This window comes from Oncorhynchus mykiss, chromosome 9 (genome assembly GCF_013265735.2).
Source record: "Oncorhynchus mykiss isolate Arlee chromosome 9, USDA_OmykA_1.1, whole genome shotgun sequence".
Taxonomy (NCBI): Eukaryota; Metazoa; Chordata; class Actinopteri; order Salmoniformes; family Salmonidae; genus Oncorhynchus; species Oncorhynchus mykiss.
This window is the reverse complement of record NC_048573.1, coordinates 38,824,246-38,841,892: the sequence shown is the minus strand read 5'-3', so window position 1 is coordinate 38,841,892 and position 17,647 is coordinate 38,824,246. Positions and strand designations below refer to the sequence as shown.

At 41.2% G+C, this 17,647-nt stretch overlaps 1 protein-coding gene across 1 annotated transcript; it reads left to right on the top strand.

Annotated features, from left to right (window-relative positions):
* Nucleotides 1–207: 207 nt before the first annotated feature.
* LOC110532015 (potassium channel subfamily K member 9-like) lies at nucleotides 208–2,628 on the top strand. The gene is made up of 2 exons (XM_021615596.2): nucleotides 208–754; nucleotides 1,065–2,628. Exons 1-2 carry the CDS (start codon nucleotides 472–474, stop codon nucleotides 2,090–2,092), a joined length of 1,311 nt encoding a protein of 436 aa, XP_021471271.2. The 5' UTR covers nucleotides 208–471; the 3' UTR covers nucleotides 2,093–2,628.
* The last annotated feature ends 15,019 nt before the right edge of the window (nucleotides 2,629–17,647 follow it).

Sequence of the window (17,647 nt, the reverse complement as noted above, 5' to 3'; positions counted from 1 at the left end):
TTCCAAATTTAGTCTATAGGCTCTCCATATCACGGCATGCACAACGCTGGAGAAACGTATATTTTGGACAGAATCTCAAAAATCCCGCGAGCATTGATTCTCTCTAAACGTTCTACAACATGTAAAGCAAACAAATTATGATTGAAAAATTGAGAAACTGCTGGAAAATGTTGGGAATATTTGAAATGTCATTGATAGCAATGCACAGTGAATCCACGTAGCCTATCCTTAGGGACTTGGTGTGCATTTTGTTTGAAGGGGAAAAGAACACAACGTACTGCACATTCCATTCCATTCACTTTCTCTCGTATCCGTTTGCGCCTCCTTCCAACACCACCACTGCTGCTGGATTCTACGCAACAGCCAGAGGGGGCGAAAGAGGTGGACAACAGTGAGCACCACTACCACCTGTAAGGGTGCGTCTGCTCTCTCAGAGATCCGGCTGAGTGTTTCGGCTCCGAGGGCTTGAAGATGAAGAAGCAGAATGTGCGGACCCTCTCTCTCATCCTCTGCATGTTTTCCTACCTGCTGGTGGGAGCCGCGGTGTTCGACGCGCTTGAATCAGAGACGGAGAGCTCCCGCCGACGCATCCTGGAGCTGAAGCGTACCGAGATGAAGAAGAAATACCGGTTGTCCGAGGACGACTACCGGCAGATCGAGCAGGTGGTACTGCAAGCGGAGCCCCACCACGCCGGGAGACAGTGGAAATTCGCAGGGTCTTTCTACTTTGCCATCACGGTCATCACCACCATTGGCAAGTTTTGCTTGCTTCAATTACTTTTGTTATGTCTGAGTGTGTTGCAGGTGTTAGGAAATTGTTTTATAAATACAGTGTCTGCAGTGTTCTGCATCGGTGAATAGCCTACTGTGCAGAAGTTAGGGATGTTAAATTTGCATTGCAGGCAGCCATTGGCCTATTTTAAAGTGTAATTTAATAAATTGAACAGAATATTGTAGTATGTACTTCCTTATTCTCTGCATTCCTTAGCCATTAGCTTCAAAAGCCTCAGTATTGGTCTACAATCACCTACAGTAAAGAGTAACTGTGGCATCTATCTCCACAGGTTATGGCCATGCAGCTCCAGGCACAGATGCTGGGAAGGTCTTTTGCATGTTCTATGCTGTGCTGGGCATCCCTCTTACCCTGGTCATGTTCCAGAGCCTGGGCGAGAGGATGAACACGTTCGTTCGCTACCTCCTGCGCAGGGCCAAGCAGTGCCTGGGGTTACGGAGGACTGAGGTGTCCATGGAGAACATGGTTTCGGTGGGCTTCCTGTCCTGCATCGGCACTCTGTGTGTCGGGGCAGCAGCCTTCTCCCACTACGAGGGCTGGACCTTCTTCCACGCCTACTACTACTGCTTTATCACGCTCACCACCATTGGGTTTGGGGACTTTGTGGCACTGCAGAAGAAGGAGGACCTCCAGGAGAAGACACCCTATGTGGCCTTCAGCTTCATGTACATCCTGGTGGGGTTGACAGTGATCGGAGCCTTCCTCAACCTAGTAGTGCTGCGCTTCCTCACCATGAACACAGAGGATGAGAGGAGGGACGCCCAGGAGAGGGCCTCCATCAAGAGGGAGAGGGGCCTGCTTACCATGGGGCTGCATGGAGGAGAAGGAGGACCAGAGCAGTGCAGAGGAGAGCTTGGGGGCAGGGACAGGGGGAGGGACAGGATGGGGCAGAGCCGCAGTCACAGCAACCTTTTCCGGCCCATGGAGGAGGGAACCAGCCGCACTAACCTCATCACCTCCCCAGTGGAGGAGCAGGAGGAGAGGGACAGGGCCAGGGGTGCACCCTGCAAGCAGAGGCTGCACTTACAGCTGCATGGCACAGGCAGACTAAAGACAGAGTCCCCCCTGGGCTCCCTGTGCTCCTGTATGTGCTACCGTCTGGGTGTGTGTGACAGCCCCCTGCCTTCCCGCAGCGAGCACCACGGGTGTAACATTAACTCTGTCTACTACAGCTCCGTCTCCTACAGGACCCAGGGCTGCTCCCCCAGGGACAACACAGGACTCTCGTCCCCAGGGAACACACTCTCGCCTCAGCACAGCTTCAAGGAGTACCCCCACTCCCGGAGGAAGTCAGTGTAGCACCACGTTGGGACAGAATCTTTGTTTGTAAATGTTGGATTAATACAGTATTTCAAACATATATTTTGAATACACTACAGAGACAAGGTATTGCAGTACACTACAGATGCACACTCATTAGAGGATTAATTGTTGTAAATGATTGGCAGAGGCAATAGAATCTGTTTCATCACAGGAATTTTAGAACCTATTTTCCCTAATTAGATGATTACTGTGCTGCATTTCTTCTAAGGACGCAGTTAAGTTGTTCTTTCATTATAGCCACTGGAGATTTGTCTTGTGAATCAATTCACTTACCATTGTAATACTCTGTTAGTCTTTTGATTGTGCCCCAATAGTTTTTTCTCCTAGAAAGTTTATGAGAATTATCTGCATTTTATTTTTTGTTGTTGCATGCAAATAAGAGTGAGATGCATGGTTAAGATGCACATGGCATGATAATTATGAAAATGGTTGTAATGATGCAAATTATTATATTTAGGTATTATTATTGTTTTTTAAGTAGCTGACACACACACACACACACACGCGCACGCGCACACGCACACGCACACGCACACGCACACGCACACACACACACACACACACACACACACACACACACACACACACACACACACACACACACACACTCGCACACACGCACAAACACATACAGTGCCTTCAGAAAGCATTCACACCCCTTGACTTTTACAAGATGTTGTGGTGTTACAGCCTGAATTTAACACAATGCCCCATAATGTCAAAGTGGAATAACGTTTTTTTGTAATTTTTACAAATTAATAAAAAATGAAAAGCTGACCCCAAGTATTCAACCCCTTTGTTATGTCAAGCCTAAAGATGTTCAGGAGTAAAAATGTGCTTAGCATGTCAGATAATAAGTTGCATGGACTCAATAATCGTGTTTCACATTATTTTTTAATGACTACGTCATCTCTATACCCCACACATACAATTATCAAGCAGTGAATTTCAAACACAGATTCAACCACAAAGACCAGGGAGGTTTTTCCATTGCCTCGCAAAGAAGGGCACCTATTGGTAGATGGGTAAACATAAAAAGAAGACATTGAATACCTCTTTGAGCATGGTGAAGTTATTAATTACACACAGTCATTACAAAGATACAGGCGTCCTTCCTAACTCAGTTGCCGGAGAGGAAGGAAACTGCTCAGGGATTTCACCACGAGGTCAACAGTTAGAGTTTAATGGCTGTGATAGGATAAAACTGAGGATGGCTCAACAACATTGCAGTTACTCCACAATACTAACCCAATTGACAGCGTGAAAATAAGGAAGCTTGTACAGAATATAAATATTCCAAAACATGCATCCTGTTTGCAACAAGGCACTAAAGGAATACTGCAACAATGTGTCAAAGCCATTAACTTTTTGTCTTACTTACCCAGAAAGACTCACAGCTGTAACCACTGCCAAAGGTGATTCTAACATGTATTGACTCAAAAAGTTGAATACTTATTTAATCAAGCTATATTAGTGTTTAAATGTTGATATATTTTTTACAGATGTTAGTATTTTGTGTAGATTGTTGACATGTTTTTCATTATCTCCATTTTAATCCCACTTTGTAACACAACAAAATGTGGAATATTTTCTGAAGGCACTACACACACACACACACACACACACACACACACACACACACACACACACACACACACACACACACACAATGAGTAAAGCAGGTTCTCAGCATGTTGGATGCTGCGATTCCGAGGAAAGTACATATTGCATGCCTTTAATGGAATTATGGAATCATGTTTCAATGAGAAGGACATTAATAGATAGGAACACGTATATGGCAGAGATGGCCTTTAATGAACCATATCAATGACATGAATACATCATTGTATTATTAGTCCATACAGTAGGAGGTTAAAAACAACCCTGCATACATTTCCCTGCGATCTAGCACAGTACAGAGACAATGCCTATAAGGCTATGTGTTCATTTACATTTTTAGGATGTAACACTGCCTGATATGTAGCAAACACTTTCAGAAATCTTTAGGCCAATTTACTTGCAGGCTCCATGGGCATTTTAAAATATGTATCAGGTTTGGTTTCAACCTCTTATTAAAGTTCTGATGCTGACAAAATATTAAAAGGTGAGAAGGGACCATAAACAAATTACAGAATGGTTATTTACCCCCCCCCCCCCCAATCTCTGAACATTGCTGTATAATATACTCTATAACTAGGTGTCCCTCATGTCTAATAGAGATAACATGTTCCCAGAACCAACACTGAGCTGGACTGGCTGCCCATAAGTAGTTTCAGTTAGTCTGTTTCAGTTTCAGTTAGTCTGTCAGTTTGTTTTTTCTATTTCTGGGACACCTGATTCCCCTTGGCTCTGTTTCAGGTTGTATTATATTTATAATTTCCTTGTATATAGTATATAAATTGTATTGACATTTTCCTGGATGGCCCCTATTTTCTGCCTGATAGCCCAGTTGTTAAGAGCCTGCTACAGTCAGTCTTACTAATCACTCTGTAGTGAATGCAGGGGGCAATGTGTATCACATACCCATTGCCTCAAATGAAATTTTAATTCTGAAGATTCCCATTGAGAAAGCTATGGTTTGAACTGGGTAATATGATTCACACTCATGCATGCAGGCACGCCAGTAGCGGAGCCAAACATTATTTGGTGGGTGGGCCTACAGAAATGTGGGTGTCCCTCCCCCCGACCAGTGGCGCTCGGTGCCTTTTAAGGTTAGGGAGGACGTAAATGTTTTTATGAGCATGGACATATTTCCATTACAGCATATTGGATGACTGTTATTCATATTCCATTTAATGTAACATCTAACTAACACGCTACAAACACGCAGTACAGTGTACAGCAAGCAGTTTAGCAGCTACAAGGTGGGCCCCGGTGGCAATAAATGAATAAAACTGAAAGCTTGCCTTGACTTGGAAGAGTTCCATTGTTGGATAGCACTAGGCAGCTAGCTAATATAAATACACATTTTCTCTGTTTGAGTAAGCTAAATTAGCAAGCGTCTTTAGCTAGCTAAGTGAAAATAAAAGCGAAAAAAATACATCAAAATCTCTCTCTGCTGCTTCTCCTTAATTTTTGAAAAATGTAATTTGTTCAAAACTATTAAACTATTGTTTTTCTCTCTCGTTGCGTTAACAACTCACCACATTTTATGCACTGCAGTGATAGCTGGCTGCAACTTTTTCAATGTTTCACGATTTAATTTCTTTCTGAGAGGATGGTCCTCCCCTTCCTTCTCTGAGGAGCCTCCACTAAATTCTACAGATTTTCCATGGTGCAGAGAGGAAAATGTGCAGTTTTTTAGCTAATCTCATGCTATTCTACACACTCTACACACAGAGAAAATGTTGAATTTTAAAACCAAAATATACACTGAGTATGCCAATCATTAGGAACATCTTCGACACCTACAAGGGATGCTGGCCCATGTTCACTCCAATGCTTCCCACAGTTGTGTCAAGTTGTCTGGATGTCCTTTGGATGGTGGACCGTTCTTGATACACACGGGAAACTGTTTAGCTTGAAAAACCATCAGCGTTGCAGTTTTGGACACAAACGAGTGCACCTGGCACCTGGCACCTGCTACCATACCCCGTTCAAAGGCACATAAATATATTTTCTTGCCCATTCACCCTCTGAATGGCACACATACACAATCCAAGTCTCAATTGTCTCAAGGCTTAAAAATCAGTCCTCTTCATCTACATTGATTGAAGTGGATTTAACAAGTGACATCAATAAGGGATCATAGCTTTCACCTGGTCAGTCTATGTCATGGAAAGAGCAGGTGTTGGTGTCAGGTTAATGTTTTGTATACTCAGTGTAGGAGTGTTGACCATGATAAAGGCACTGTATTATGATCTGTCTTGTTTGCTAAGTGAAGTAGAGAGTGGCATGGTGCATATAGCCATAGAAGCACTGTGACATACAGTGGGGAAAAAAAGTATTTAGTCAGCCAGCAATTGTGCAAGTTCTCCCACTTAAAAAGATGAGAGAGGCCTGTAATTTTCATCATAGGTACACTTCAACTATGACAGACAAAATGAGAACAAAAATCCAGAAAATCACATTGTAGGATTTTTAATGAATTTATTTGCAAATTATGGTGGAAAATAAGTATTTGGTCACCTACAAACAAGCAAGATTTCTGGCTCTCACAGACCTGTAACTTCTTCTTTAAGAGGCTCGTTACCGGTATTAATGGCACCTGTTTGAACTTGTTATCAGTATAAAAGACACCTGTCCACAACCTCAAACAGTCACACTCCAAACTCCACTATGGCCAAGACCAAAGAGCTGTCAAAGGACACCAGAAACAAAATTGTAGACCAGCACCAGGCTGGGAAGACTGAATATGCAATAGGTAAGCAGCTTGGTTTGAAGAAATCAACTGTGGGAGCAATTATTAGGAAATGGAAGACATACAAGACCACTGATAATCTCCCTCGATCTGGGGCTCCACGCAAGATCTCACCCCGTGGGGTCAAAATGATCACAAGAACGGTGAGCAAAAATCCCAGAACCACACGGGGGGACCTAGTGAATGACCTGCAGAGAGCTGGGACCAAAGTAACAAAGCCTACCATCTGTAACACACTACGCCGCCAGGGACTCAAATCCTGCAGTGTCAGACGTGTCCCCTGCTTAAGCCAGTACATGTCCAGGCCCGTCTGAAGTTTGCAAGAGAGCATTTGGATGATCCAGAAGAGCATTGGGAGAATGTCATATGGTCAGATGAAACCAAAATATAACTTTTTGGTAAAAACTCAACTCGTCGTGTTTGGAGGACAAAGAATGCTGAGTTGCATCCAAAGAGCACCATACCTACTGTGAAGCATGGGGGCGAAAAAATCATGCTTTGGGGCTGTTTTTCTGCAAAGGGACCAGGACGACTGATCCGTGTAAAGGAAAGAATGAATGGGGCCATGTATCGTGAGATTTTGAGTGAAAACCTCCTTCCATCAGCAAGGGCATTGAAGATGAAACGTGGCTGGGTCTTTCAGCATGACAATGATCCCAAACACACCGCCCGGGCAACGAAGGAGTGGCTTCGTAAGAAGCATTTCAAGGTCCTGGAGTGGCCTAGCCAGTCTCCAGATCTCAAAACCATAGAAAATCTTTGGAGGGAGTTGAAAGTCCGTGTTGCCCAGCAACAGCCCCAAAACATCACTGCTCTAGAGGAGATCTGCTTGGAGGAATGGGCCAAAATACCAGCAACAGTGTGTGAAAACCTTGTGAAGACTTACAGAAAACGTTTGACCTCTGTCATTGCCAACAAAGGGTATATAATAAAGTATTGAGATAAACTTCTGTTATTGACTAAATACTTATTTCCCACCATAATTTGCAAATAAATTCATTAAAAATCCTACAATCCTGCTAGCTTTACATTGCATCTGATGGTGTTTGCATGTTTAGGTAAAAATACAACTAATGTCCAGTTCGCAGAGGTGGGTATAGTGCTTAACAATCTAAATTACTTTTACTTTAATTGTAATTTACTCAAATAAAAAACTACTCGATAAAGAGTAAAGAAACGTATCTGGTCAAAAATTTATTTTTTGTAATTTTTTACACCTGATGGTAAACTGTGACAGCAAACAAAAATAACAACTTAATTTGCAATTGATTTGACATTTGACATTCATTTATTATTTTAGCCTGCCAGCACCATCTTGTGTACCCCAGGAAGAGTAGTATCTGCATTAACAGCAGATAATGGGGATCCTAATAAAAATACTAAATTGCAGATGTCCTCCAGCACAGATAGTCTCCAATCTCATAAAAAGGTAAATGGTACTCGAGACATTGGAATAATTTCACAATTTCAATAGCATTAATGAAAATGTATTTCACGATACAATTTCAAGTGAACGTATACTAAAAATATATACACAAAATGTTTACACAAAGCGTTTAATATTTTACTCAACAAAATATCAAGGACGGTCAGGTGTTCCGCGAGTGCTAGCTGGCTGTACTACAGACACCTGTCATTGTCGTGGGAAGACTCATTGTTATCTTTTCGTAATACAACTGGTTGCAGTAAAGAGCCAACCTGGATACTAAGGAGATCCTGAGGGAAATCGACGAGTACCAACAGCTTTACGCTATGGAGGAACAACATACTCCATCATGGAAAGATCCGACTACCCCATACAAAAAAAACAGATTAATCTACAGACACGGACGATTTACTCTTACTTAGTAGAGGCTAGTGCTCTGGCTGGAATCCATGCAACATTGGAAAAGTTGTGTGAGGAGGTAACAGGGCAGAGGGGGAGTTTGGAGTTTAGCCAGAGTGAAATTCTCACGCTCCAAGGAGAGAACAAGCCACTCACAGTCAAGGTAAAAATCCACGATTCCAACATGGATCGTCTACTCAGGGAAAACAGGGTGATGAAGGAGCTGCTAATAGACATACAAAGTCGTAGCATGCGTGATTTTTTTTTTCTTCTGGGATTCCTGAGGACGCATCCAATAATCCAGAGGGGGCAATCAGAGAATTCATGCAATCCGCCTTGAAACTTCCTATAGAGACGGTAAACAAGGTGGCTTTCCACCGAGTACACAGACTTGGAGCTCGGAGCGACAAGACCAAGGGTCCCCGACCGATCATTACAAAATTTGAGCACTACCAACAAAAGGAGCTGAACAAATGCATGGGAAGGGAGCTTAAAGGGACCAAATTTAGTCACAATGACCAATTTCCAAGGGAGACAAACAAATGTTGTAAGAGACTGTATCCGGCACAAAGGCAACAGAGGGAGAAGGGTAAGCCTGCCTTTCTCATTGTGGACAAACTCTTTATAGATGGACAGCTATTCCGAGACAGCTCCATAACACCATGGCTGTACTAAATTCTACAGGGCCTTCGGGTTATGAAAAAAAGAAAGTATGAGAACACTATGAAGTGGATGGGAACACACACGTACTCAATTACATGCTCGCTTACACATACACACCTGATCTCGCTCTCTTCTCTCACTCTCTCACTCTCTCTTTCTCTCTTTTCTCTTCTCTTCTCTACCTCTCTCACCTCTATCGCTATTGTCGAGAACTGTTTTTTCAATTTAATATGTTTCTTGTTTGTCAATCTTTTTTATTTATTTGTCTACATGTTTATACAGTTGAAGTCGGAAGTTTACATACACTTAGGTTGGAGTCATTAAAACTCGTTTTTCAACCACTCCACAAATGACTTGTTCACAAACTATAGTTTTGGCAAGTCGGTTAGGGCATCTACTTTGTGCATGACACAATTACTTTTTCCAACAATTGTTTACAGACAGATAATTTCAATTGTATTTCACTGTATCACAATTCCAGTGGGTCAGACGTTTACATACACTAAGTTGACTGTGCCCTTAAACAGCTTGGAAAATTCCAGAAAATGATGCAATGGCTTTAGAAGCTTCTGATAAGCTAATTGACATAGTTTGAGTCAATTGGAGGTGTACCTGTGGATGTATTTCAAGGCCTACCTCCACAAGTCTGGCTCATCCTTGAGAGCAATTTCCAAACATCTGAAGGTTCCACATTCATCTGTACAAACAATTGTATGCAACTATAAACACCATGGGACCACGCAGCCGTTATACCGCTCAGGAAGGAGCGTCTCCTAGAGTCTCCTAGAGATGAATGTACTTTGGTGCGAAAAGTGCGAATCAATCACAGGACAACAGCAAAGGACCTTGTGAAGATGCTGGAGGAAACAGGTACAAAAGTATCTATATCCACAGTAAAACAAGTCCTATATCGACATAACCTGAAAGGCCGCTCAGCAAGGAAGAAGCCACTGCTCCAAAACCGCCATAAAGAAGCCAGACTATGGTTTGCAACTGCAAATGGGGACTAAGATCGTACTTTTTGGAGAAATGTCCTCTGGTCTGATGAAACAAAAATAGAACTGTTTGGCCATAATGACCATCATTACGTTTGGAGGAAAAAGCCGAAGAACACCATCCCAACCGTGAAGCACGGGGGTGGCAGCATGATGTTGTGGGGGTGCTTTGCTGCAGGAGGGACTGGTGCACTTCACAAAATAGATGGCATTGTGACGAAGGAAAATTCTGTGAATATATTGAAGCAACATCTCAAGACATCAGTCAGGAAGTTGAAGCTTGGTCGCAAATGGGTCTTCCATGGACAATGACCCCAGGCATACTTCCAAAGTTGTGGCAAAATGGCTTAAGGACAACAAAGTCAAGGTATTGGAGTGGGTATCATAAAGCCCTGACCTCAATCCCATAGAAAATTTGTGGGCAGAACTGAACAAGCATGTGCGAGTAAGGAGGCATACAAACCTGACTCAGTTACTGTACATCAGCTCTGTCAGGAGGAATGGGCCAAAATTCACCCAATTTATTGTGGGAAGCTTGTGGAAGGCTAACCAAAATGTTTGACCCAAGTTAAACAATTTAAAGGCAATGCTACCAAATAATAATTGAGTGTATGTAAACTTCTGACCCACTGGGAATGTGATGAAAAAAAGAAAAGCTGAAATAAATAATTTCCTCTGCTATTATTCTGACATTTCAAGTTCTTAAAATAAAGTGGTGATCCTAACTGACCTAAGACTGGGATTTTTTCACAAGGATTAAATGTCAGGAATTGTGAAAAACTGAGTTGAAATGTAATTGGCTAAGGTGTATGTAAACTCCCGACTTCAACTGTATATGTTTACATCAAGCAAGGGGAAGATATCAGAATAGGGGCATTGGGGAACAATAACATAATGTACGGAATACATTTATACTTTAGTGAAGCCGTCTCTGTAGTAATGCAAGTTCTCTTTTATGATCATGTGAAACGTCAATTTCTATATAAATGCTGGGATGTGTTTTTCAATGATGTTAAAGGTAATTATGATGCAACTATGATGGTGATACGATATGGATTAAAATTATCATCATGAATATTAAGGCTATATGCACTACATGTTACACACATAGACACTCAACCATGCAAATTGGCAGAGTTATTATTTATTTGGACAGCACACATTATAGGCTTACTCTTATACAGACATCGTACACACTCTCACTAAATCACATCCAATATCATGCACATCAACCTACTCACATTTACTGCACACATAATGTCTTGTCTCAATGTTCTAACATATGTGGCATTGGCTCACAGGCCCTACAGGCAAGGGAATAAAACAAATATTGCTAGAACCTATTTCTTGAATTATTTCTTGAATTTTGACCGTCATAATACCTCTGATGGCAGTAACTTAACAAACACTAATTATGTTCAATTTAGACTGAGAATGGTATCTAGTTATGGTAAGGGGTGAAATAGGTATAGCCAGTTAGAATTGTAACGATTTAGCAGATTATAAAAAATTTAATCAGTCTTTACATGGCTAAAAGAAAAGGAATATAACATATACTGTTTACAGGAAACTCACTCTACATCCTTAGATGAAGTTGCATGGAAAAAAGAATGGGGTTGGTGAAATAATTTTCTGTCTAGGACAAAGGAACTCAAAAGGTGTGATGATATTAATTAACAAAAATGTCGATCTGAATGGGAAAATAGTCAGGAATGATTCGCTAGGAAGGTGGATCTTTTTGAATATGAAAGTGGACGAAAAAGATATTTGGCTCATTAAACTATATGGTCCAAATCATGATGATTCATATTTCTTCGAAAATATTTATACCAATTTATTGAACTTACAAATGATCTAATCATTATAATAGGAGACTATAACACAGTGTTTAAGTACCTCAATGGACCGTAAAGGAAATCACTCTACAAACTATCATCACCGTGCCCTTAAGGAAATCACAAATATTATGGACACATTAGAAATAGTGGATATTTGGATACTAAAAAACCCTGACCTAGTGAGATATACATGGAGGAGACTTAATCAAGCTTGTCGTCTTGACTACTTTCTTGTCTCTTTCTCTCTTGTATCAAAGGTTCAAAAAGTTTTAATAGGAGACAGAATGCTATCATCATCTAATTGGCCTTCAAATAACACTTATAGCATTTCCATGTGGACGGGGATATTGGAAATATAATCAAAGTTTGCTGGAGGACAACTTATTTTTAAATAAGACAATAATTTATAATTTAATAACATATCCCCTTATGGTTCAGGACACCTTTAAATGTACCTTCAGAGGTCATTCAATTCAATATTCATCAATAATAAAAAAGCAGTTTCTGACTAAAGAGACAAGACTAACAAGGGAAATCCATGAACTAATATTACAGGTAGATAGCAATAAAAATGATATTACAGAGATACAAAATAAGTATCTTTGTAATAAGGGAAAACAAAATTAACTTGAGGAACTGATTCAAGAACGAGCCAATGTAATATATTACAAAAATTAAGCAAACTGGATGGAATATGGTGAAAATGCACAAAATTCTTCCTTGAGTTTCCAATACAGGAAAGCTAACAAAAATAATTTGCAGAAACTCGTTATTGAAGACAGAGTCATCTATGATTCTCCGAATTATATTTTAAAAGAGGAAGCTAAATATTTTAGGCAGATGTTCTCTTTTCCATCTCATCCTCTCCCACTGAATGAAGATTACGGTAAGGACAGCTTTCCAAATAATATATAAAAAATGGAAAATTAACAAATGTACAGAAAGATCAGTGCGAAGGCCAATTTACTGAGGAATACATTTTTGAGGCTATTAAATCCTTTCAGTCTGGAAAAAGCCCAGGGCTTGATGGCATACTGGTAGAGGTATATCAAGCCTTTTTTGATATACTAAAAGCTCCATTGTTAGATTGTTTTAACTACTCCTATAGAAATGGTAGTCTGTCAGGTACTCAGCAGAAAGGTCTGATTCCTCTATTATTAAACAAGAGCCAGATGGCAAATATAAAGGCCCAGTCTATCTAACAAACTGGAGGCCCCTTACACTTCAATGTTGTGATGCAAAAATACTAGCAAAATGCATAGCACTCAGAATTAAAATGGTTTTACCAGGTATTGTTCATCCTGATCAGGCAGGTCTTTATAAACACTACAGAAACGAGACCATCCACATATATCGATCACATTTTTACTAATACTGTAGAATTTTGTTCTATAGCTGTATCCGTACCCATTGGATGCAGTGATCACAATATAGTGGCTATATCCAGAAAAGCCAAAGTTCCAACAGCTGGGCCTAAAATGGTATATAAGAGATCATACAAAAGATTTTGCTGTGACTCTAATGTGGATCATGTTAAAAATATTTGTTTGTCTGATGTGATTAATGAGGAGCATCCAGATGATGCACTTGATGAATATGTGAAATTGCTTCTTCCAATTATTGATAAACACGCATCTGTTATTAAGAAACTGACTGGATCGATGAGGAATTGAAAAACTGTATGGTTGAAAGAGATGGGGCAAAAGGAGTGGCTAATAAGTCTGGCTGTACATCTGACTGGCTGACTTACAGCAAGTTGAGTAATTATGTGACTAAACTCAACAAAAAGAAGAAGAAGAAACTGTATTATGAAGCCAAGATCAATGATGTAAAGAATGATGGGAAAAAAACTTTGGAGCACTTTAAATGAAATTATGGGCAGAAAGACAAATTCAACTTCATCTTTCATCGAATCAGATGGCTTATTCGTCACCAAACCATTTGATATTGGCAATTATTTGAATTATTATTTCATTGGCAAAGTGGGCAAACTTAGGCAGGAAATGCCCACGACAAACAGTGAGCATATTCACTGCATAAAAAAATAAATAATGAAAAGAAAAGCAGTGCAAGTTTGAATTTTGTAAAGTTAGTGTGGGAAACTATTGTTAACGACCAATAATGACAAACCTTCTGGCATTGACAACTTAGATGGAAAGCTACTAAAGATGGTGGCTGACTCTATAGCCAGTCCTATCAGTCATATTTTTAATCTGAGTCTAGAGGAAAGTCTTTGTCCCCAGGCCTAGGTGAAGCCAAAGTAATTCCGCTACCCAAGACTGGTAAAGCGGCCTTTACTGGTTATAACAGCAGACCTATAAGCTTGCTGCCAGCTCTTAGCAAAATGTTGGAAAAAAATGGTGTTTGACCAAATACAATGTTATTTCTCTGTAAACAAATGAACAACAGATTTTCAGCATGCATATAGAGAAGGGCACTCAACATGTACTGCACTGACCAAATGACTGATGCTTGGTTGAAAGAAATTGATAAGACGATTATGGGAGCTGTACTGTTAGATTTCAGTGCAGCCTTTGATAATATTGACCATAACCTGTTGTTGAAAAAACTTAAGTGCTATGGCTTTTCAACCTCTGCCATATCATGGATTCAGAGCTATCTATCTAATAGAACTCAAAGGGGTTTCTTTAATGGAAGCATCTCTAATGCCAAACATGTAACGTGTGGTGTACAGCAGGGCAGCTCTCTAGGCCATCTACTCTTTTCTATTTTTACCAATGACCTGCCACTGGCATTAAACAAAGCATGTGTGTAATGTAATCTAGCTAACAATTCCAAAACTACTACCTTATAGACACAAGTGTAAGGGGATAAAGAATATGTACATAAAGATATATGAATGAGTGATGGTACAGAGCGGCATAGGCAAGATACAGTAGATGGTATTGAGTGCAGTATATACATATGAGATGAGTATGTAAACAAAGTGGCATAGTTAAAGTGGCTAGTGATACATGTATTACATAAAGATGCAGTAGATGATATAGAGTACAGTATATACGTATACATTTGAGATGAATAATGTAGGGTATGTAAACATTATATTAGGTAGCATTGTTTAAAGTGGCTAGTGATATATTTTACATAATTTCCCATCAATTCCCATTATTAAAGTGGCTGGAGTTGAGTCAGTGTGTTGGCAGCAGCCACTCAATGTTAGTGGTGGCTGTTTAAAAGTCTGATGGCCTTGAGATAGAAGCTGTTTTTCAGTCTCTCGGTCCCAGCTTTGATGCACCTGTACTGACCTCGCCTTCTGGATGATAGCGGGGTGAACAGGCAGTGGCTCGGGTGGTTGTTGTCCTTGATGATCTTTATGGCCTTCCTGTGACATTGGGTGGTGTAAGTGTCCTGGAGGGCAGGTAGTTTGCCCCCGGGGATGCGTTGTGCAGACCTCACTACCCTCTGAAGAGCCTTACGGTTGTGGGCGGAGCAGTTGCCGTACCAGGCGGTGATACAGCCCGACAGGATGCTCTCGATTGTGCATCTGTAGAAGTTTGTGAGTGCTTTTGGTGACAAGCCGAATTTCTTCAGCCTCCTGAGGTTGAAGAGGCGCTGCTGCGCCTTCTTCACGATGCTGTCTGTGTGGGTGGACCAATTCAGTTTGTGATGTGTACGCCGAGGAACCTAAAACTTACTACCCTCTCCACTACTGTTCCATCGATGTGGATAGGGGGGGTGTTCCCTCTGCTGTTTCCTGAAGTCCACAATCATCTCCTTTGTTTTGTTGACGTTGAGTGTGAGGTTATTTTCCTGACACCACACTCCGAGGGCCCTCACCTCCTCCCTGTAGGCCGTCTCGTCGTTGTTGGTTAAGCCTACCACCTACCACTCAAGCCTACCACTGTTGTGTCGTCCGCAAACTTGATGATTGAGTTGGAGGCGTGCGTGGCCACGCAGTCGTGGGTGAACAGGGAGTACAGGAGAGGGCTCAGAACGCACCCTTGTGGGGCCCCAGTGTTGAGGATCAGCGGGGTGGAGATGTTGTTGCCTACCCTCACCACCTGGGGGCGGCCCGTCAGGAAGTCCAGTACCCAGTTGCATAGGGCGGGGTCGAGACCCAGGGTCTCGAGCTTGATGACGAGCTTGGAGGGCACTATGGTGTTAAATGCCGAGCTGTAGTCGATGAACAGCATTCTCACATAGGTATTCCTCTTGTCCAGATGGGTTAGGGCAGTGTGCAGTGTGGTTGATATTGCATCGTCTGTGGACCTATTTGGGCGGTAAGCAAATTGGAGTGGGTCTAGTGTGTCATTTAGGGTGGAGGTGATATGGTCCTTGACTAGTCTCTCAAAGCACTTCATGATGACGGAAGTGAGTGCTACGGGGCGGTAGTCGTTTAGCTCAGTTACCTTAGCTTTCTTGGGAACAGGAACAATGGTGGCCCTCTTGAAGCATGTGGGAACAACAGACTGGGATAGGGATTGATTGAATATGTCCGTAAACACACCAGCCAGCTGGTCTGCTCATGCTCTGAGGGCGCGGCTGGGGATGCCGTCTGGGCCTGCAGCCTTGCGAGGGTTGACACGTTTATTGTCCAGTCGTGCGGTCCAGTACACACAGCGCTGACACACACACTTATCCCACCAAACATGCCACCAGGGGTCTTCTCATAGTCCCCAAATCCAAAACAAATTCAATAAAACATACAGTATTATATAGAGAGAGCCCTTATTGCATGGAACTTCCTTCCATCTCATATTGCTCAAATAAACAGTAAACCTGGTTTCAAAAAAACAGATAAAGCAACACCTCGCCTCTCCCTTAGTTGACCTATATAGTTTAGAAATGTATGTAGTTCTGTCCTTGAGCTGTTCTTGTCTAATGATGTTCTGTATTATGTCATTCTGTATTATGTTTCATGTTTTGTGTGCACCCCAGGAAAGGTAGCTGCTGCTTTTGCAACAGCTAATGGGCATCCTAATAAAATACCAAATACCAAATACATAGACGATACATTGGAGATAATATACACAATATAACTACTAGAAATAATAGAACATCATGAAACATCTAAGAAGCCAGGTCTGGTATTTATAGCGGAAAAGGCATTTGATAAATTAAGACTGGATTTTATTTCTAAACACCTGTATTTTTTTCAATTTTGGGGATTCTCTTATAAAATGGGTAAAAATAATGCATAGCAACCCCAGGTGTAAAATAGTAAATAAAAACAACTTCTCAGGGAGCTTTGAAATGTTAAGAGGACTTAAACAAGGGTGTCCGCTGTCACCATATCTATTCGTTATGGCCATCGAAATGCTAGCTATTACAATCAGATCCAATAACAACACCAGAGGATTAGAAATCCAAGGCTTAAAAACAAAGGTGTCCATGTATGCAAATGACTCAAGTTTTATATTAAGTCCGCAAGCTAGATCCTTGCAATGTCTCATTGAAGATCTAGATAACTTTTCTGTACTCTCTGGACTAAAACCTAATTATGATAAGTGTACTGTACAATATGCCGTATTGGATCTTTAAAAAAATACAACTTTTACATTACCCTGCAGTTTACCTATACAATGGGCTGATGGTGAAGTAGACATACTTGAAATTCATATCACAAAAGATATACATAAGCTCTCCACCATGAATTTCAATAGAAAACTTGTAAAAATAGACAAGATCCTGCAACCATGGAGAGGTAAATACCTGTCTATTTATGGAAACATTGCCCTGATTAACTCCTTAGTCATATCTCAGTTTACTCACTTACTTATGGCAATGCCTACTCCAGAAGATTTGTTTTTCAAATCATATGAGCAAAACATATTTCGCTTTATCTGAGACTGTAACGGTCGTCGTATGAAGGAGAGGACCAAAGAGCAG